Below are 22,739 nucleotides of genomic sequence, written 5' to 3' on the forward strand. Positions count from 1 at the left end.
CCTGGGCACAATTTCGCCCAGGGGTGCTATGCAGGATGGCCCGAGCTTCTCGGGAATACGAGTTTGCTCCGAGCTCACGCTACGGCGGTCATGACAGGAAGACAGAGCGAAGCGCACGATAGCAGCGTTGATAAAAACGGCTACAAGAGCGAGCATGGCGTTGCAAACGCATGTGCGGCATTTGCGGCGGTTTTCAAAAGAACACCGCGTGCGAACGCGTCAGCGCCACCACTCAGTCAACATTTCAACAGTGCAGCGACGTCAGCGTGAGTGTCGCGCTGTCTTTTTGCCAACTGAACATCGTGCCTCCCACAGGCGTGTTCGTGGGCGTTTGTCCTCTTTCGGGCAAGTTCTTTCGTTCCACCTGCGGCATGGAAATTTCCACTCTCGAAGGCAACAAGGGCGCACACGCAGCACTCTCGTGCAGCTCGTTTCGCTTAACTCGACTATTACAGATAAACAAATGGACAGGTTACTCCTACTTACATTACTCGTCTGAAGATTTTTCTGCAGTAAGGAATCGGTAGAAACGATGTCTCCACAAACAAGTAGATACAAACATTTCTCGCCGCAGATGCCACCAGGGGGCGCTTGCTTCATGGATGTGATGGTACGTCGTGAGCGCGGTGAAATTGAATGCGAGACATCGTAGCCATGATATAACGTTATAATGATGATATAACCTTTAGTTTTTTCGTGCTTGTGTGCATAGTCTGTGCAAGCTCATAGATGAACCGTGCCGCTCGCTGGCGTTGCGGCGTGAGCACTGCTCCTCGGCAAGCGCAAATGCGGTGGGCGGACCCGATCTTCGCCGCGGGCGTCTGTCAATCAAACTGATTGACGGGCGAACTGAGGTACAAACTCGTTGATTCTGAAAAGGCCCCAGTTCAACTCGTAACTGTCGTAGCGCCGGTGTGCCTGTCAAGCGTTTCATGCGGTGGGCGCTTAGCAGCAGCTCCTTTGCATATAAAATAAATGGGTCAGCTCGCACTACTTGTGCAAGGCTGGAGCCATCGGAGGAGCTTGTGATCACCTAGCTTCTTCCAGCTTTTTACGTGGCTCGTCTACTGAGTCTGCTCGGTCGGCTTCCGACTGAAGACCACGTCAGTTCGGTCAATTTTAATGTTATTATTAGCTAGGTCCCAATGAACATGACATTGAACAGTTATGTCTTCATTGGCAATGTTTTCAATAACACAGAATTAATTACTCATACTTAATTAGCAATGGTTTAATTATTATGTCACTAATTATCATAAGAATAATCAGCACGCTCCTAATTAGCCCGACCTCAGTGAGTAAAGTCCTAATTATCTATGTTTTAATTAGCGCGCCACTAATTAGCAGCTTGCTTCTTAGCATGCTCACAGTTAGCTCGGTCTTAGCATGGCGTGGCTTAATTAGCTTGGTCATAGCATGTTCTGACTTAATTAGCTAGGTATACCGCTCAGCCAACCAGCTAATCAGCCGGGCGCATGTGCTCGGGGAGCGAGCAGACGATTAATAAGAGGACGAAGAGGGCGCGCGCCGGCCGAGCAACGCGCTAGAATGTACAGGCCGACCATGATGATTACACACATGACCCCGGCGATTAGCTCCAGCCGCGTTGTTGTAAGGCGCTCGGCCGGAGCTAATCTCAGAGGCCGCGGTGCTGATTATTCTAAAGGATACTTAGTGCATACATTAAACGCTTGAAAAAGAATTTAAACAGACCGTACCTCTAAAAAAATATCGTTAGTAAAAGTTTGACACTTTTCTTGCATGGGTGCACTTCTGCACTCAGCGGAACGACAAATGAAAGAAAATGCCTCTGCTTTGAAGACACCACCCAAGTTTGTCGACCGTCCTTGACGTGACGCCGCGTTGCATCGTAACCAATGGAACGCAGCGCGCGCTGAGGGATGGATTTGACCTTTTTGCACTATTAGCTCGTTCAAAAAGGGGTGTCACCGGAGCTTGGAAATATTCCGAGCTTCGCCAAACTCGGGCCATCCCGCACAGCATCCCAGCAAAGAGTTTCGTCTTAAACAGCCTGACTGCCGCCTTCTTCACCGTCATGACCACGTGACAATACTTTTCCCTGGCAGGATTAACTATGCTTAGACTCTTGAGTGATCACAAAAAGGATACATCAAAAGCATTTCTTTTGTTCGTGGTGTGTGGGTCTGCTTGTGCCAAAGTAAGACAGAATGAATGTGATCGATGTTCCTTTTTGTTTTTCTTCTGAAAATCACGATTTCAAAAACTTTTTAAACTGGCACTTAAGTTTGATAGTTTTAAAATGCAAATTTCTCCTTCACCAAGCCATTTGCAAATTCATTGCTGGCTTCTAAATACGGAAGATAAGTACGTGAATTCGAATTGCGTATTCTTTCAGCGACACGTTAGGGATAACGTTAGGACACGGTACTCTTTCCTGCCCAGCGTCTTTACTGGATATATTAAAACTTTGGATTAATACATATATGCCACATTTTAGTTACTCCTCATAAAAGGAAAAAAGTCAATTTCGCTCGAAGGGCAACGCATTGACAACAATACCAAGGTATAGGTTGCGCTTGTGTTCATCTAGCGGTGTTCGAAGAGGACGTGCTTGCGACGTGCTTGTGTGACGCAGCACGCAAAGCAGGAGCTCAGTGATATTCCTGGCATCTACAACACGTCTCACAGCGCTGGTGTGATAAAAAAAAACCCACCAGTGGAGGTGTAGGCATCGCACCTCGATCGCGCACGAGATGACACTGACGGGAAGTTTTCCTAAGCCGGCCTACTCAGGCATGCTTTGTCCCATTTACTTTTGCAACAAAGCGCGGTTTTGTGCGTTGAAGCACAGAAAAACGACCGTGCATTTGTCGCCAACTCCGGGAATGAATATCTCAAAGCTGAAGTCACCCTGACAATCCATTCAAAGTACACACGACCTGCGAATTTGCCTCCTGCAACGTCATTATCTTAAAAGGTGCGAATTAGTGAAGGTTATTTAATGAACTACTAATCGGCGTAATTGTAGCAATTCTGAATGTACGCCGCACCTGAGAGTTTACTTTTGAGGAAATTTTTCTTTGTGCTTCGATACCCAATTTTTAAGAATTTTGAAAGTGTTACCTGAAACACAGTGCCTGCGTACATGTTCAACGATGCTGTAATAATTCCGTCTATTCACATCAGAGTCACTGACAGTGCTTGAACAATGCGGCCTTATTTGTAAAGGAAAAATGTGCGCGCCTCGAAATGCAGCGCTAAGACTCACGTTGGACCCTGAGGAAGACCCTGTTGGACTCCGAGGCACCCTCGGAATTTGCGGCCACGCACGAGTAGTGGCCAGAATTTGAGCTCTGGACGCCGCGCAGCGCCAGAGACTGGTTGCTCACGATGAAGTTCGAGATGTGGGAGGGCAGCTCGTGGCCCTCGAAGCGCCACGAGACCTCGATGAGCCGTGGATTGGCGTCGACCTCGCACTCGAAGTAAACGTCGGTGCCCTGCATGATGCTTGACCGGTTCACCCTGTTGCCCCAGGCCAAGCTGACTCGGGGCTTGTCTGAGGTCGTGCCATGAAAGAAACAAGAGAGAGAAGAAAGAATTGTCGATGGCATATTGGCGGCATATGACACTGACCCTGTGATGGCAAACGTGAAAACAGAAAGGCAGAAGGCAGGGAGGTTAATGAGAAAAGCCTCCGGTTGGTTACCCTACAAGGGAGGTTGGGGAGGGGGTATAGAAAGATGGGAGAGAGAGATGAGGGAAGGGATAAAAAGGAAAGACAGTGAATCGCCTTCGTTGGTGCTTGAGCGCGCGCATTACGTTCGTGTATGCATAGATCTTTTTATATGCATGAGGCATCAAGAACCTTCGGAATGTTTGTTTCATGTGTAGCCGGCCAGATTCCCGTAAACACTTGCACCGTGGCGGACGATTCACTTATACACTGTAAAGCTAACGTCAACTTGGAAAGACTATATATATATATATATATATATATATATATATATATATATATATATATATATATATATATATATATATATATATATATTGTAAGGCGAATGGCATTTTAAGAAAATACCAGAGAGAGAGAGAGAGAGCAATAACTTTATAAAGTCCAGCGAACTTGACTTGGGGTAGGCCTGAACCCCGGCCTAGGCATCGGCCGCGAGCCCTTGGGCTCGGGCGGCTTCCTCGGCTCGCTGGACGGCCCAAAGTTGTTCTTCGATTGCGGAGCTGAGCAGAGCCTTCTCCCAGCGCACCCTGCGGTTCGATACTGCCTCCTCGTGGTTTCCGTGTGTTTTGTCGTCTAAGCTCCAGCACTCCCATAGTATGTGGCCCAGTGCTGCCCTTGCATCGCACATCTTACATTTGTCTGTCAAATAGAGATCAGGGTAACAGAGACGAAAGATAACTGGGTTTGGGTAAGTGTGCGTTTGCAGCTGCCGCCACGCAACTGCCTGCTTTTTATTTAATCTGTTGTGTGGCGGTGGGTATTTGCGTCTTCCTAGCTTGTAGTGCTGCGTTATTTCATTGTAGCTAGTCATACTTTCCTCCCACTCCCACTCTTCCCCGCGTGGGACCTCGGTCTAAGCGGCGTCGGCGTTCGCAACGGCTCGGTTCGTGAGCTCTCGAGCCGCCGCGTGTGCCGCCTCGTTGCCGGCCAGCGGGGTTTCTGTGTGTGCGGGCGTCCATATAACGAAAGTGTCATTTTTGTTTCGGATTTTTTGCTCGTTATTCGTTAGGATTCGCAGCGCCGCTCGGGAGACCCGGCCGTTAGCATAGTTACGTATCGCCGCTTGCGAGTCACTAATTACTACTTCAGCCTCGGTGGTGGCCACTGCGAGGGCGATGGCCACCTCTTCGGCCGTCTCGGTGAGTGTGGTTTGCACCGTAACGCTCGTCTTGCATATTCCTTCGCAGTTGACCACCGCGGCCACATAGCCACACCTGCGCGCGTATCTGGTCGCGTCCACGAATACCGCTTCCTTGCTATTCCCGAATTTCTTGTGCAAGTCCTGCGCCCTCTTATTTCTTCTACCGGCGTGATGGTCTGGGTGCATGTTTTTGGGCAGAGGCGGAACTACTATTCTTTCTCTCACCGTCGCGGGTACGTCAGCTTTTTCACCATGCTGCGTGTGATAGCCTATGCCTAGGCTTTTCAAGGATGTGCCTACCCGTTTTTGTCTTTGAAAGTCGTTCGTATTGTGTTATGTCGTGCGCTTCTATTAATTCATCAAGCGAGTTGTGCAAACCTAGTTCTAACAATTTCATCGTGCTTGTGTTCTTCGGTAACCCTAAGGCTTGCTTATAAACTTTCCTGATTAAACAATCTAATTTCGCTTTCTCGGCTACCTGCCACTTTAAGTAAGAGGCAACGTACGTGATTCTACTAAGGACGAAGGCTTGCACAAGCCTAATGGTGTTGCCTTCTTTCATACCGCTGTGTCTGTTTGTAATGCGTTTTAGCAATCTGATAATCTGATTTACCGCTTGTTCCAACCTACGAATGGTTTCACCGTTGTGTCCATTGGCTGCGAGATGCAAGCCTAACTCGCGTATAATGTCTACTTTGGGAATTGCGTGTCCTTCCGAGGTTGTCAGCCGTATCTCATCATGTGCGTTATTTCCGCTTTGTTCGCTTTCTTTGGGTTTGCGACCTCTGCGCGTAGGTTTGTAGACTAGTAGCTCGGATTTCTCAGCCGAGCAGGTAAGGCCCGTGCCCTCTAAAAAACTTTGAACCGTGTCGATGGCTCTCTGTAGCGTTTGTTCGATCTGGCCGTCACATCCCTGCGTCACCCACATGGTTATGTATAACTTTTTTTTTTTCGATTGGATTCTTATGGGTGGTCGATCTGACCATTGGTATGACGAGAGAAGTAATGCCACTGAGCGCAGTGCCTAATCCCGTGGTACTTTTCAAATGGTGCGCAATTAGAAGCCCGGGAAATTTTAAACCAGAGTAGTGACTATCGCGGACAGAAATTATTTGGACACCGATTAAACTGCTCTGAAACTTGTGTTTTGAAAATTATGCGTCCCAAAGAATACTTCACATGGTCGGTTATCCATCCTTGTTAATTATTTATCCGAGCTCATCCCAAAAGATACACTTAGTTGGTCAAGCGGACGATAAATAGGAATAAGTTTTGCATTCTGTTACACCATGTTTCGAGACAGCTGAAATGCCTTGCACCGTGTATTCTTGCAGTGTGTATTGGATGAAGTAGTTGTAAGTTATCATTCCTATCACACATTTGCCTTTTGCATCTGGATTCGACTTTCCTAGCACAAAAGCTATCTTTCAATTAAGAAATAAGTGAAGAAAAGCTATTTAAACCAACGTCATACGGCTACATCTGCCCACACTGTAATGTGGCAGACACCCTAGCGCACCTTCTGCTGCAATGCAAAGGCAGCAACCCAGCCCTACAAGCAGCAGCAACAGATGCACCCCAAAACTCCTTAGTGAAGCATGGGAGGCTGCGATATCGAAGCCGGACCTGGTCGACCAGCGCCAACTCGTCGCGCGGGCCCGGCAGGCGGTCCAGGCCAGAGGGTTCCTGGAATAAGGGACCCTCCCACATTCACTTACTGGCCACCCAATAAATGTTTTTTTTTCTCTCTCTCTCTCTCTCGAGGTATTTTCTCTATTTATCCACTGCTGCAGTTGCACATACATACATACATACATACATACATACATACATACATACATACATACATACATACATACATACATACATACATACATACATACATACATACATACATACATACATACATACATACATACATACATACATACATACATGAAAGCGTTAGGAACAGCTCAAATTGGGTTGCTAGATACCTTTCAGTTTTCAGCTTTAAATTTCCGTGATGGAATTTGCACTGCCTAATTTAATACATGCGCACAATAAGGAGCAGCAGACGGGAACAATAGCGTGCGGAAAATGACTTCCTCACAGGCCCTTCATAATAACGTGTTCCCTGCAAATGTGCTCACATTAGGGCGCTAAGGCAGTAGCAAATGTGGCAGCGCGTCACGAACGGGGCGGTAAAAAAGAAGTACCTCAAGCGAGCGAAAGAGTTGAAAAAGGAGAGAAACTCGAATTCTGTGCACTCTAAGCAAGACGAACGTGCGAGTGTGAGGTTATTTACAGCCGGCCGCAGAGATCGTGTACTGTATGACGCGGCGCAGGGGTAATGTGTACAAAAGAAGCAAAGCTATCCGAGCCGCATTTTAAGACCAGAAAAGAAGAAGGACAAACCTGCGCGGTACGTATCGAAACTAGCGGCCATTTGAACGCGAAGCAAAAGCCTGAAAGCTCACTTGCTCAATGTAGATGCCCTACAAAAAGAATAATGTTCATGGCAGAAATAAAGTACACAGCTTCATATGCGGCCCCTACTTTAAAGAATGCGCCGCTGTATCTTTCCCTTTTTTTTCTTCCCTCTCCTTAATAGAGAGGTGCTGGGAAAAGTAATCCACGCATTGATAACGAGACTGCGGCTCACAGCAAAATGAGTGCCCTTATTTATGGATGTCGTTCGACTACACTTGCTTAGGCGCACTTGTCGAATTCGTTTCTTTGTTTCTGTAGCCACTGTGTCTATCATATTTCTCAACCAACGCATGCAGTACTATGCCGACAGGCTGTATTCCTAGCAAACATATTCAGCTTTTCTTAATTAAAGGCAATATCTCCCTCTCGTGTCTAATTTTGTGATTCAATGCGGCGATCATTTCCAAAGCGCTAACACTAACATTTTCTTTCTTTCCAACACGAACCGCGGCTAATTATTTTTTGGGATTCAAGAAAGCACACCGCCACCGGACAGAATCGATTACAGATGACACAGGCGGACAGACCAAAACTGCATGAACATCATTCTGCTGATGATGAACTTATGATAGGTCCTTCGAAGACCGAACAATACGCATGCTCTTGATTTTAATGCAAGGCTCACTGACAAGAATGGCTAACAATGACAGAAAATGGTGCACGTAGTTCTCAAAACGTGTTTCTCTGTCTGTCATGGTTAACGGTATCGTAATAGTGGATGGTATTCGTTTGTCTTAGCAACACAATTAGTACGTCGGAAGCGCGAACTCGAATAGCGTGATGGACTATTTAACTCTAAATAAGCGAGTTCTCCTAGATTGCTTCGATTTAAAAGAAGATAGAAAAGAATTGATTTGGAATAATCTAATGCACTTTGATTAAGCGTACTGTAAAATGTATCTCGCACAGATTGCCTGGTCGGCTAGTACAGCTGCCAGTATAATCGGCGCACGGTAGCCTTTACCACTAAATGTGCCAAAAAGAATCTTATATTGCCGTGATCAAAAAAAAATCTACCCATATTGTCGTGCCAACAAATTGGTAATCAGGGCAACGGTGAAAAAAATAACATTAAAAATATGCAGCCGGTCAATCAAGTCACGCAAGCCTTTTCTTCTTTTTTTTTAAATTATAAACCATATAAACGAAACAATTCGACTTCGCTTGCTTGAATGAGCTTTACAGAAAATAATTCAATCTGCACTTCGGTCTTTTTTTTTCTTACGCTTAATTTGATTCTGCAACTTCTACCGTGTGCAAGAAATTAACAAGCAGCGCCTCAAGTATGTTTAGCCACAACTGATTTCACCTTTATTGGGTACTTTTCTCCGCTATATAGTCATTCTTTAGAGCGCGAAAGCTGATCTACAACTACAGTTCTAATACAAGCTTCCTAAACGCTTGAATGGTCAGAAGCAAAGTCTCCACTGCCGGTAACTGTCCAGGGAAAGTATTCACGAAGATTAACGAAAGATTTGTGGTGTAATTTAAAAATCAATGAAAAAAGTCGTAGTTTCGCCGCAAGGGCGAAGCAGTGATTGCGATAGCAACCAATTGGAATGTCACACGAAGACAGCAAGCAGCCGTCTTTGCGCTTGCTGTCACACGAAGACAGCAAGCGCAAAGGACGCAGGAAAAGAACGCACACAGGACGAGCGCGTACTAACAACGGTCACAGCTTGACAATTGCAGCGCACTGCTAAAACACAAGGAAGGACGCTCGAAAACAACGCACAGGTATACACTAGACGAGCGCAAACAAACAGCTGTCACATTTGTTACTCCTTCGTGTTTGAGCAGCGCGCTACAACCCAACGCATATTTTTTTCCCTTGAAAAGTGAAGCGCGTTGAGTGACCCCTCCGCGTCTCCTGCCGCGCGGTGGCGTTCGACGCCTTGTTTACCTAAACTTATTGTATATGCTCCCTACTGGAGCATATACAGTAACTTTATGTTTACCCGGCGATCCACATCGCTAGTGGGTACAGAAATGGGTCACATTTTTGTGCGCGTCTCAAGGGCAGTTTTCACACTGAAGCAAAACCTTGGATCGTTGCTTTAACGCGCGCCCTTAGGGCAATCTCGCTGGTCATACTGCACACGCTGAAGCACCTCCGAGCTCTGCGTACCGCCAGCGGTAAATGGTTTATATGAATAGCTCACCGTGAGTCTTCCAAAGAATGAATGGACCTAGTTGTCTAACGCGCTGTGCTGCGGGCCGATGGGTCGCGGGTTCGAATCCCGATAGCGCGCTTCTGATTTATTTTTCTGTCTGGCTTTTATATATATGTGCATACATATACACGTCCGGGGCATGACGGCGACGGCAACGGCGACGGCAAGAAGCCGTCGAGAGTGTCCATATAATTGCTATCGCAATAAAAACAAGAAGACAGGATAAGACGTCAACTGTCGTCCTATCCTTTCTTCTTGTTTTTTCCTTGATTCTCACTTTGCGGCACAAATTATTCGTTAAGCTATGCACCAACTTGCCCAACGAAATACTCAGCTAATTCGCAAAGCTGTCTTATATGCGCTAGAATTCATTCAAAAGAGAAAACTTCAGCCACTACTGATGCTTGGCGCATCGGTAGTGGAACCGGTTGGCCGAAGAGAATGCACTCTTGCGAACGAAACGCTTTGTGAATGTCATGTGCTGTGAGGGTAGAAGCGTGTGTGTGGTGTATGAAACCCCACAGCACAAGTCTTTGGTGTGCAAACCGAGTGCTGTCGTTTAATACCCACCGCGGTGGTCTAGTGGTTATGCTGCTCGAGTGCTGACCCGAACGTCGCGGGATCGAATCCCGGCCACGGCAGCCGTATTTCGACTCAGGCAAAATGCTAGAAGCTCGTGTGCTTAGATTCGGGTGCACGTTCACGAACCCCACGTGGTCAAAATAAGGCGTCTTTCATAATCATATAGTGGTTTTGGGACGTAAACCCCGACAATTACATTGTTGATCCTGCCTTTCGATATATATATATATATATATATATATATATATATGTGTGTGTGTGTGTGTGTGTGTGTGTGTGTGTGTGTGTAATTTCTTTCATGCCACCACCTTTCAACCGATGGAGGCGCTAACGGTTCAACTTTTGAATCGTGTGCGCAAATTCCAGGTACAAAATTCCAGCTTTCTATCTTTTTGGAGAAAAAAAAAAGACTAAGCAACACATAATCCGGCTGAAATATTGCATTAAGTTCGTCTTTATCGCCTTCCAGTGTCCATTATCTTCATATGACTTGCAAAAAGCGCGGCGGGGTTACTATTGAAACTTCACATACAATATAAAGTCATTTGCTTGCTTTCTTTTGTACTGCCTGTTAACAATGTATACTGGCTGGTTGCCTATCTTGTCTTTTTTTTTTCGTCAACGTCATTTTAAACTTGGGTTCTAGGGTGAAACATCTCTCTCTAGAAATTTTTGTTACAAACAACTCCCACTTGCCTATGATAGCAACTATTACGTGTCTGTTTCACTTTTTTGCCCAGTATGAGCACCTGTGTGATTTCATGTCATCGAAAAGTGAACGCCCCGTTTTTCTTGTACGTCACTTTCTATTCGGCGGTGAGACGAAAGCGCAAAACTTTCAACTTTCTATGAGATGTTTAACCTGCCGCTGTATCCGGAGGTCTATAAAAACATTTTGGCTTGCTTACAGTGGGCTTCACTACAGTTTGAAAAGATTTCCACGGGAGATGAAGATACAAAGCCTGACGAACACGGGCGATAAAGCTGAGCGCTGCGTGAACAGAGCCCATAAAGTCAGAGCGTAGCGCGAACCTCGGCCTGCGCGCTACGCTGCGAAGGCGCACTTGCAAAGCAGTGCGGAGCGAGGTCGTGCTTATTCAATTTTTTGGGGAAAAAACAAAGATCTTGCGTTTAACAAATTTCCACTCAATAGCATTTTCCCCAAAGCAAAAAAATTGTGGCAATGAAATAAGCATTTTGTTAAAGGCTCTATCCGCCGTAAGCTTGTTTGGATCGCTTCAATGAAGAATTTATGTATGCAGGTGAGTCAGAAGGCACTTTTTATCAGCTTTACTGCCACGGTGCGCTAGATTATTTCTGCTTTTTTATCTTGTCTAGAAAATTTATTTAGAGTAAGAATTTACTCATCTACTATCCTCAAAAGCACCCTTATACATCTTTAGGTAGCAACGCGTGCTTGATAGAAATGGCAAAGATGACAAATTTACCATTTTATGGAGTGCCAAACTGCCAACACGTGAACAGGATGTCCAGAACTTTTTCTGTTATATGAAAACGCTGTTCGTACGTATTGCATAAATTATTGCCCAGATCTCACGTATTCTGAAAATACATATAAATGCGAAGCGATATGTGCACAACGTACGCTAAGGAATGTTTGACCGTGCCGGTTTGTAGGTATACTTCACTTCGGCTGTTGGAACTCTGCGTAGCAGTCAATTAGGAACACACGGACGCATACCTTCTAAGCACCCGGTCTTGTACAAGACAATTAAAAGGAAAAACCGGAATACTCGGACTCTCTCAAAAATCGAGTCATGAGCTAGCAAAACAAGTTAACTTTAAACAGTCTTTTTTTTTGTATCCGCTTATCCGACAGTTTCTGTACGAAGTCCGAATTTCCTGAATTGAGTGTGTATAAATCAGACTCTGTGCGAAGCAATTATCACATAGCTTCTGTACAAGACCATAGTATTTAGCTGTTCTGATACAATTTCTTTTACAGCGAAAGCTGTTATGAGATCACAACAACGGCCGTTTTTGGCGCCGTAGTTGTCCGCCGCCGGTGTCTGTAAATGCTATCGCGCGAAATAAGAAAAGAAAACGAAATAAGAAAAAAATATCCTGGATGGAACGGGGTTCGAACCTGGGCCCTCTGCGAGGAAGCCCGGTATCCTACCTCAGAGCCATCCCGATGCTTGAACTTGCTTCGCAAAAAAGACCCTATACAGGCTTCATGTCTGGAAGGAACCACATTAACATATGTAATATAGCGTGGTAGAGGAGTAAAATAACAGCCAGGCATCACACAACGGGAATTCTGTAACCAGGCATCACGCAATGCGAATTGTGCAACGACTGGGTTGTTGAATGCTTCCAAGCCATTACAAAGGGCTCGGCCATAATTCTTCATCGTCATCAGGCAGAGCATCAACAAAGTGCACATAATGCCTTACATGTGTTTAGCGGGCACCACGGTTCTCCGCAGAATGACGAAAAATGGCATAGTGACTGCTTCCCTACTTCACAAAAGTTATGATGATTTATAGCGTAGTGGGTTCCTCGCAAGTACACTTCTATTGGTTGCCAAGGAAGCCCACAAGGCCCCCATGATCCATTTCCTCAGGGTCCCAATAAAATTCTTTCCGCCTCTCTCTCTTTCTCACGTTAACGCATGTTATATAGCGTGGTGGGAGAGTGAAAGAACGACCGGGCGTCACACAACGCGAATTACCTAACTAGTGGGTCGTTTTAAAACTTCCAACCCATTACAAAGGGCTGAGCCATAATTCTTCATCGTCATCAGCCGTGACGTCATCAAAGTACACATAATGCTTTACAGATGTGTAGCTGGTACCTCGCTTCTCCGTAGAATGACGAATAATGGCGTAGTGGGTGCTTCCCAACTTCATAAAAGTTATGATTTCTGGCATAGTGGGTACCTTGCTAGTGTACTTGTATTAGTAGCCCCAAAAGAGTTTATAACGGGCTAGAAATACCGCTCTTTCAGCTTTCACTGTGACCGTGCTGCAGCGCTTTCCGCGTAGGCCGGGCGTTTTTTTTTTGTGCGCTTTCTTAATCCAATGAAGGTTTAACTTTGTGCAAAAAGAAAAATCCAAATCCTATACACAGATTTTCTCTACCACCCTTGACAATTACTCAAAGCTGATGAAATCAACGACAGATTGCATTACGCGCTGTTTTGCAAAAATAAAAAAAGGCGCATATTTGCAATATACTTCTCAGGCTGATATTGTTCATAAGGGCATATAGACGCCCGCTAATCATGGTGCATGACATAACGCAAGTACTCGTGCGCGAATGCGCGAAACTTTGATATAGTAAATCGAATATTGACCTATTCCATTTGGTCTTCGGGTCGAACAGGCCTACAAAAACCATTATATGGATTCCGTTGCGTTCCATTAACTTTCTATTACACAGAATAGCTGGCGACATTTCGATTGATCGTAACTGCGTTATTCTTGCGTACGTATTCCCTATACACATGTCCGAATATTTCTTTAATAGTTTTCAAATAATAATCCGCGGTCTACAAATGAACTGTGTGTTCCTCCTTAATGCTCAACTTGTGCTTTTATTGAGCAAGTTTTCACAACGTGTAATGCAATAAACAAGCGCAATGAAGTCCTTGTTAAAACGTGCGAATAAGTCGTTCAATAATAATAGCGTAAATATCTCACGACGATTGAAGTTTCGGCGTGCTCATGGTCGTTGGCCAGCTTGCATCGTTTGATGATATGACCAGCGTCACGATTGGCTGAACATTTTTCTTACGTACAGTTGTATCTCAAGACGTTGTTGCGAATACACTAGGCGCAGTCGTTACTTGAAAAACCATTCGAAAGGTCTACGAGCGTGGCGATGTGGGCTTGTCGGTGCATAATGGAAAGGCGCTTTCTTAGCGCTGGTGTGGTCTAGGACATATAAGGAGAGACATGTGTCTAGTGCCTCTTCCTATTTGTCCTCGTCCACACCAGCGCTAAGAAACTGCCTTTCCATTCGAATGGTATTCGATATTCAATCCGATACGCTCATGGTACTTTTCGATTCGTATTCAACTCAGTCTCAGAAAACACTCTTTGTTCAACGCCCATAAATATTTGCGAAGGTGGACATCCGGCCAAAGCATAAAAGCAATCACAAACGAAAATGTTTGAAGAATTCGGGGTTCTGTGATTACCAAAACTTACGGCTGCTCCTGGTAATATATCGTTCTGACATCTTTCTGTTTATTTTTTGTCTTTTTTTTCTCAAGAATTGGTCGTCTAATTGTCTAGCAAGATGGTGGTTTTCCCCCATTATCGGCTCTTCAGCTCGCTGTTATCTGCTACGTATTCAAGCTCGTTTACTGTAGTTTCTTCACATACGTTAAAAAGTTGGAGAAAAAATGCTTCCGCAGAAACGTGTTTCTAGCACTGAACAAACTTACGATGGGCATACAACGCTCGTCGACTTTATCGCATGCGAGTAGCAGCAGAGTAAATATATGCGGATATCCTAGTGCAAAATTTATTCGGCGCGCTTGCTTTTCATCGTATCGATATAGGTCCCGACGAGACGGCAATCGACTTGGCGGCAGTCTTCCAGCGCTCGTATTTTTGCCCGTTTAAATGTTGAACGACTGTTTTCACGCTGTCTAAAATCGTTCCCTTCGCATCGGATAACTCGCACAAAATACAACACGAGGGTGAAAATAATGCATTCGAATCGGAACAACCTTTATATTGAAGCCAATGGGGGGCGCTTGAAGTCAAAGCGAAAATTATGCGCGCGAGGCGAAGAGAGCAAGTGGGCGCTTAGGCGTGAAAGTGAAAAACTGTTTACTCACGCGGACTTGCTGCAAATTCAGTTACCTTTATGGCACTTCCATCTACGTTCTTGGCAAAAAATTAATGGTATCTACAACAGATGATCGAAACCAATATTATTATTGCCACTCCGTTTCCGACACCGCGGCAGACGCATGGAAGCCGTTGAAAAACGATATCAGTTTTTCTATGTCTCTCCCTCTCCACCTTTTTTTATTGTAAACTGTAGCTCATTTTTCGTTCAGAGACGCACTGAACAGCGGAAATCGATATCAATCGTGCAATAAAACCAGAGAAGGCCTGATTTTTTTCCGTCTTTTTTTTATATGGACTTTACTGAAATTTCATCTGCGGACCGTACTGATGAAATATACATGAATCAATAGCACAGCCGGCGTGTAGATACTTGCAGGTGGAAAATAGAATAAGGCGTTTGAGGCAGCTCAGGTGGAATGCGTTTGCTTTTGGGGGCACTCCGTGGTGCGTATAAGCTGCGAGAAACTTCTCGCGAACTTTACCCTTTTATTATTATTATTATTATGACAAGCTTACCTATGCACGGTTATGATTGGTAGTTGCCATTTCCAGTAGTGAACGCGGAAAACGACAGAACACCTTCCGGTTTCTTTTGCCCGCAAGGCTCCAGTGAGGGCAGAAAAGTAATTGGATTATTTAAGGAATGCAGCTTAGTAAAACGTTGAAAGGGATAAAGCAAATTCTTCATTTCCGACTTCGTGCGTGACATATTCAGTAATACGAAATAGTTGACGTTCCTCTGCCGCCAGTATCGGATGTTCAAGAAGGCGACAAGCCAACCGCGAAGTGTGCTCATACCAGAAAAAAACTTGGTCATTTCGGCCCCCGTTTCCTGAGACATCACAGTGCGACCACTGGCTTTTGTCATTCAACATAGCCCCTACACAGAACCTTAGAACGTGAATTACGACCACGTTCTAAGATGCAAAGGAGAAACGCGCTCAGGAGTGTCAGCTCAATCAGCATCAGACAAGTCCGATTCAGCAAAAAGCGGATGGAAATTATATGAAATCATTGTTCAGACAGCAGCGACGGACAAACAGACGGGGTCCATGCTTTCCTGCACAGACTTTAGCATTGCACATTCCCGCACGAGTATACCTGCCGCTATTTGGAAACAAAACAATGCGTTGTCGTTCCGTCTATACAGGGTCAGCAGAGCTGGCATCCTTTTGGCAGAGAGCCAGTCTTTCGGTGCTTAGCATCACAACCATAAGCGGCGATGGTAAAAGGCACTCATCCATTTGTCATTTTACCTCGCTTGGATTGTCTGATATGCTGCGCAAAAGCAGCGGTGGTGCGGTGTATGCGCGAATGCTGGGACTCGCGCTCCCTTTTGTGGTTTCGCAGACGCCGAAGCAGACAGTCGAATTTTTTTTCTGGCTACTTAAACTTGCTTCTCCTCTACATGGCCATTAAATTTCTTTTTATACATGCATTTAGTGACGTTTTCCTTTTCTTGATATTCGGCAACTCGGCGAAGTACTCTCGGATCCTTGGCGAGCACGTAGCAACGAGCACTCTCAAAGCTTGAAGCACGAGACAAAACGGTGCTGCCTCCACACTAGCGCTCGCTAGTTACCGCGTTTTCAAGATCCCGTTTCGCTGGCGTACGTACGACGAGCAGTGTGAAGAGCGGGCCGGCATAAGGGTTTTAACGACTGCCATAGCTGTCGCATTTCCAGCGCAGCAAGGTATCTCTAGAAAAAAGAAAAAAAAACTACAAGAAGGAATGAAATAGACATTCGTCCGCGGGGCGATGGCTTCGATATACATTCTGGGTTCGACAAAGAATGTGTTTCAGTGAGGCGAAGGGGTTTCTAGCTCAAAGAAGCCACCGCAGCAGGATTGAGTGCTGAAATCGGAATGCAGGCGAAAGCGGTTAATTTGGCGCCGACTCCGGTCGATAGGACGAAGTGTGCTGGCGGGAGTGGCGAAGCCATTAGAATGGAATCTGCCCCGGGGTATCTTAGGGCACGGCTCATTTTGCGTGTCTTCATTTATTTCTGCGCCGTGTTCTCTCTTCCATCGCCGCCATTTCTTGCCGTCATTTATGGCGAAACCGCACGAAGCAATCACGAAGACCGAAAACTCTCGCACCTTACATATCATTCGCATTGAAGCTCTGCAACAAGAAAACGCCAAACTGGCCATGGAGCGTCGAAATAAAAACTGGCTGCTTTCTATGGCACATGAACTGCGCCCGCATGCTTATTCTCGTAAGCAGCATACACCGCTGCAACTTGGTAAGACATGGCCACAAAGAAACAAAGAAAAACGGGAATTCCAAACAAATCTTTGGAGCGTTCGATTCAATGCGAGCCTGAAGGACTGCCTTATTTATAGTGCGGCGAGAATCAGAGCTTCAACGTAATTCCACCGGCGTCGCGTACCCTGTGTCGGCGGTTCTGTTGTACGCTCCCCGATCGCTGCTATTGCTGCCGAAATTGATTGAACATCATTACAGAGTAAGTTGCCTACCTGAGGGCGCGCGTTTCGACCACGATATAACCTGCTTATTGTGCGCCGCCATGCGGATGCCACCAAAGCCAAGGTACCCGACGTCAGGAGTATGATGCAACAAGCGTTCCACGTGTTTATGCACGTTGTTCGTTGTCGATGCAACAGGCATTCGACGCTGTGCGCGTGGATAGTGCGCACGGCGAAAACGTCCTCGCTTGTGCTCACGAAAAAAAAAAAAATTCATATAAAGTACATCGAAGTCTCATGTATCCGATTGTACCAATAAACGCGAATATCAAAGCGAGTATAAGAAACGGCCGTTCTGTCGCCGGCTTTATATTTATAGCGAGAGGCTCGGGCCGCGTCCAGTTGCGAAACCAAGACGCGCGTTCCCACCATGCGCGCTTTGGTGGCATACAATGGAATGTCGCGCTCGCTCGGATAGCTCGTGTGCCCTCCGGCCCCACTCTGCTGCCGTCGTCATGTTGCTCTTGCCGTTACTCGGCAAGGGTGGCGCAATGAATCCACTATCTTGACTTCGATCACATCATCCGCTTTCAACAGGCGAAACCAAAACGTCAATAGACGAAGCGCAGAAACAGACGAAATCTTGTCGGCTCGAGAAGAACCATGACAAAACAGTCGGCGTCTGCCCCGTCTCTGTCTGAGGCAGGACAAACGCCGACTAAGGTAGCAAGGAAAAAAAAAAAAGACATCAGCCTTGCGTGCGAATTGTTAAGGCCAAAGCCTTAGATGCCAAATAAAATCGGAAAATTGACCGTCGGCGTTGGCGTCCCGCGGCGTCGGGAAGAACGCGAGTAATGCGAAAAATCATCGTCACGTGATGACATCTCAGATAGCCAAAATTTGTCACGTCATCAAGACGTCACTCTGACGTTACGTGACGTAACGTCGCATGATGACGTCATCATATGACATCGTAGCTTGGTCGAAGGTGAACCGATCACGGAGGCAGTGCACAACCACGTTAGGTGCAGAAAACTTTCGGAGGGTGGCGGGGCAGGGTGATACATCGAGTGAGAAAAAAAAAATATGGCTTTCGCCTTCGAGTCGTCTTACGTGAATGCATAAAGAACCCTTGAGTTTTTTTTTTTTTTTGTAAATATGGCTTGCTGTATTTTGTCTTTCTTGGCGTGAGTTCAGTTTCCCCAGATATCATAAAAATCACAACTATTTTTGTGTTGGAAAGACAAGGTTGTCTTGCACTGTTTGGCCAAAACTGGTCTCACGCCATGAAAGAACTTCAACTACCACTCCTCAGAAAGCGAAAATTAGCATACGGTGTCGCTACGTTCGACTATGCGTCACTGACTTTAGTAGTGCACTGCTTACCTGATCACCGAAGTCGACCAGTTGGATATGTGGGTGATAATACACGCAGTCGGGTACAACTTAAGAAAGGAGAGGCCCCGACCAGATGACCGAAGCGCGGCAGCCGATCCCCTCCGGAACTAAAGAAATAGACCAGCTCATGAACTCGGCGGTGTTCTCCGACGGCGGGGCCACGAATCGTACGGCTTATGATGTCAGTCTAGAGCGCGCGCTCATTGTTGTAGGCTTGTGTGCATCCGTCTTCGAGGTGGAAATGCTGCTGCCTTCTAAAATTATACACTACTATAGACGTCTAATTACATGCGAATTCCTATTCGTCACGTGAGCCTGGGAACTGCCATTTTGGTGCATGAGCACAAATAAGGGTTTAAGTACTGGTTTGCCACTGACTTAGTTGTGGTTATTATTATTATTATTATTATTATTATTATTATTATTATTATTATTATTATTATTATTATTATTATTATTATTATCAAGTACTATTTTATCATTTCGCTGTGCGCAACGGTACACGTAGCGTGCGAAGGGGTTTAATTATTTTCAGTCTTATAGAAAAGTGCTAATATCTTTATTTCAGCAATGTAAGGTCAAGTCTACTCGCACTTTTCGAACTTACCAGGGGGTGTACTGCACATAGGCAGCAGATGTAAATGTTGAACCTCTCCCTCCCCCCCCCCCCCTCCTCCCTTGCTTACGAACACACAGAGCCGCAGGCTTCTAAATAAACGTAAGAAACTGTTTACTTTCTCAGCTCCGCAGTGAAAAAGACCAGGCTGCTTCGCTGTTTCGGGCAAAGCTTTCTTTTTCGGTGGCATGAATTAAGAATGAACCTAGCGCCGCTTATAGACCTTGCTTCTGCGGACGATCATAGTTTTTTTGTTGTTTTTTTATTTTCCTCAGCGAATGACTTTCGTGAAAACCTTGCATAATTCAGCAGCTCGACATCCACTGAGAGGGCATTACTTGAATTGTCTGTAATTTGCCTGAGCATCATGCCGTTTTCATCCGAGAAGTCCGCCTGCATCGGTCGCATTAGTTGTCGAAGATGCGGCACAAGGCGTGTGAGAAATGCGGTTTTTTAAAGAGTTATCCTAAGCTTGCGTAGGTGAATTCGAAAGATGTGGAAATTGGGGTTCGCGAAAGCGAAATCGTGTTGCCACACTCACATCAATATACGATATTTTCCGTGTTATTTATGAGCTGCACCACAGGTTGTTCCATGGTGCGGTTTGTGCACTGCACCCACGCAAAAGCCAGCAAGATTGCTGTCGCTGCGAAGTCAAAAGGTCAGATGTGCCGTTGTAATACGCAATCAAGCAATCAATGGCGACTTCCAGTTCGTAATGGAAGCTCAGAATGTGAATTTCGTTATTTCGCTTTTACATTATTCAGAACCATTGGTGACACTGTAACATTCGGGGAATTTGCTATGCTTTTAGTCGCATTATCAAAAGAAGCGACGCTAGCTTGACACCGCTCGTCAGATAATGCTCACACGAGAGGCAGAACACCCAGAAGTGAAGAGTTATTCTTATTTGGCTGGAGTAATTTTGTAGTAAAGCTTCCTCCATACTTCGCTTGCGTAAGTTAACTTTGCACGTGTCTCGCACCTTTGAGGAAAACGTTTAGGCGCCTAAGAGCCACCAGAATAAAGACGAAGCACAAGAAAATTTCGACAACTTTCATCTTTCTTCCGGTGATGCTTAGGCGTCTAAACCTCTTCCTCAATGTTATGTACCAACTAGCCTAGCAACAAGTTCTAGGCCTCACACCTTTCCGTGGCTCTTCCCTATTTGCTAATTAGAGAATCTGTATCAACTGCAACAATGTAAAAACTCTCTCTAGACGATCAACGCAGCTTTAGGCGCGCGCAAGGGGGGACCATCTATGCTTGTTGTCTAATTAATACGTGAGGTTTTTTTATACATATTCTCTCGTTCACGTGTATTCATGACTCAAATGTTGTTCTAAATGTAGAATATACGTATAACACGCTCTATGCAGCGCATCTTTCTTCTCTTTTTTTTCTTTTTTTTTAGTTGCAACGGACTTTTTTTAACGGTACTGTGAAAGTTAGCGATGCTCAGCCTTCTCATAATAATAATAATAATAATAATAATAATAATAATAATAATAATAATAATAATAATAATAATAATAATAATAATAATAATAATAATAATAATAATGTCTGGGGTTTAACGTCCCAAAACCACGATATGATTATGAGAGACACCGTATAGGAGGGCTCCGGAAATTTCGACCACCTGGGGTTCTTTAACGTGCACCTAAATCCAAGTACAGTCGCCCATTTTTTTAACCAGAACGCGCGAGCATCGACCGCCAAGTTGATAAGCGCCGTACAACGGAGTGCAGCGGCGAAATGAACGAGAATACGCGCATGCGCGCAATGAGCAGTCTTGGACAGCTGCCGTCTGCGGAAAAGCCTAGCAGACGGCAGTTGCCCATGACTGCTCATAGCGCGCATGCGCGTATTCTCGTTCATTTCGCCGCTGCACTCCGTTGTACGGCGCTTATCAACTCGGCGGTCGACGCTCGCGCGTTCAGGTTAAAAAAATGGGCGACTGTTACACGGACCTCAAGCATTTCCGCCTCCATCGAAAATGCGGCCACCGCGGCCGGGATTCGATCCCGCGACGTGCTCAGCCTTCTCGGGTGAATTTCTGGTACAGGTGAAAATCATTTGCCTACGAGATGACAATGTCCAGGTGGCAGTTGAAAATCTTCACTGGCTAGGTTTTTAAAATTATTCCCTTAACGGGCCTGTTATAAGTGTTAAATTAAAGCTGACCTCTATTATAGCTTAGCGTAATGCTTGATGTAGCAATACTGCCGAAGTGCGCGCGTCCTCATCATATTTGCTGCAGAATAAAGCTGACCTCTATTATAGCTTAGCGTAATGCTTGATGTAGCAATACTGCCGAAGTGCGCGCGTCCTTATCATATTTGCTGCAGAATACGTTCGCCTTCCAGTGGAACTTGCCAAAACTTAACCCTTCAGGTGTTTAGGACAATCGCCGATAGAGCGAATTTTTGAACAGATCTTGAAACAGGAGGAGGAGGAGGAGGAGGAGGAGGAGGAGGAGGAAAGGCCGTGAGAATATCTAGACTTTGCCTTGTTTCCCATCGCACACATGGAGAGGGGAATGGGGAATAAAAAAGAGAGATAGAGAGAAGGCATGAGTCTAATCTATGATTCACAACCATGTTCCAACGTAGACACGTAGATACAAGCGGGCACTTAAGTTTAAGTCAGTCTACCGCTTTAAGTGCAACATCGAAAGTATATGTCCGTGACCTTCCTTCTGCTCGACCGAGTGCTGTTTTAAGGCCTAGCATTCATCGTTTCTCTTTTTCTTGGGGACCCGGATCTCCCTTCTTTTTCAGGAAATTACTCGTGCCTAAACAGCCCTAGTTGCTAAGTACGTTTGAATGCGCATTTTATGCGAATTGTGTCATCCATACTACCACAAACCGCTCGGTCCCTTCTGCAAGCACCCACCTATCTTAATGCTGATGTGTTTTTTTAACAAATCAGTATTCGTTTTAATGAAACCAGAAATGTACGTCATTGAAGTTACTGTGTAGCTGTTGAATACCTCACTCGTTCTACTACTTTTATTGCAACTGCCTCATTGATATTTAAGCAGAAGGTATTGAGCGTTTTCTGCACAGATCAGAAGGTTACTATGCAATACAGTAATATTCCGGAATGTCTTTTGAAGGACGCTTCTGGCACCGACCGCTTTAATTATGCATACTATTCAAGAATTAAACACTGCAAATGCTGCACGACATCGACAGCGAGTTTTCTGACTTCCAATTTTTACATCTGGTTTCAGGATCAAAACTGAAGTCGTCTTTATCGGTGCCAGTGATCGCATGAAGATTCGTTTTTGTGCACAAAGGCACTGCCATGAACAGACGCGAACAAGCGTTTACAAGCTCAAAGCACTGTAAGAGCAACTCTTAAACATTCGTAA

General features: G+C 45.3%; 1 protein-coding gene across 1 annotated transcript in view; it reads right to left on the reverse strand.

The window, feature by feature from the left end:
• The window catches only part of LOC119381752 (hemicentin-1), a 90,854-nt gene that overhangs the window by 27,505 nt on the left and 40,610 nt on the right, over nucleotides 1–22,739 (reverse strand). Inside the window, exon 6 of the mRNA XM_037649521.2 lies at nucleotides 3,251–3,538. Within this exon, the coding sequence (XP_037505449.1) occupies nucleotides 3,251–3,538 (288 nt within the window). The remainder of the gene's footprint in view (nucleotides 1–3,250; nucleotides 3,539–22,739) is intronic.

This window comes from Rhipicephalus sanguineus, chromosome 1, assembly GCF_013339695.2.
Source record: "Rhipicephalus sanguineus isolate Rsan-2018 chromosome 1, BIME_Rsan_1.4, whole genome shotgun sequence".
NCBI lineage: Eukaryota > Metazoa > Arthropoda > Arachnida > Ixodida > Ixodidae > Rhipicephalus > Rhipicephalus sanguineus.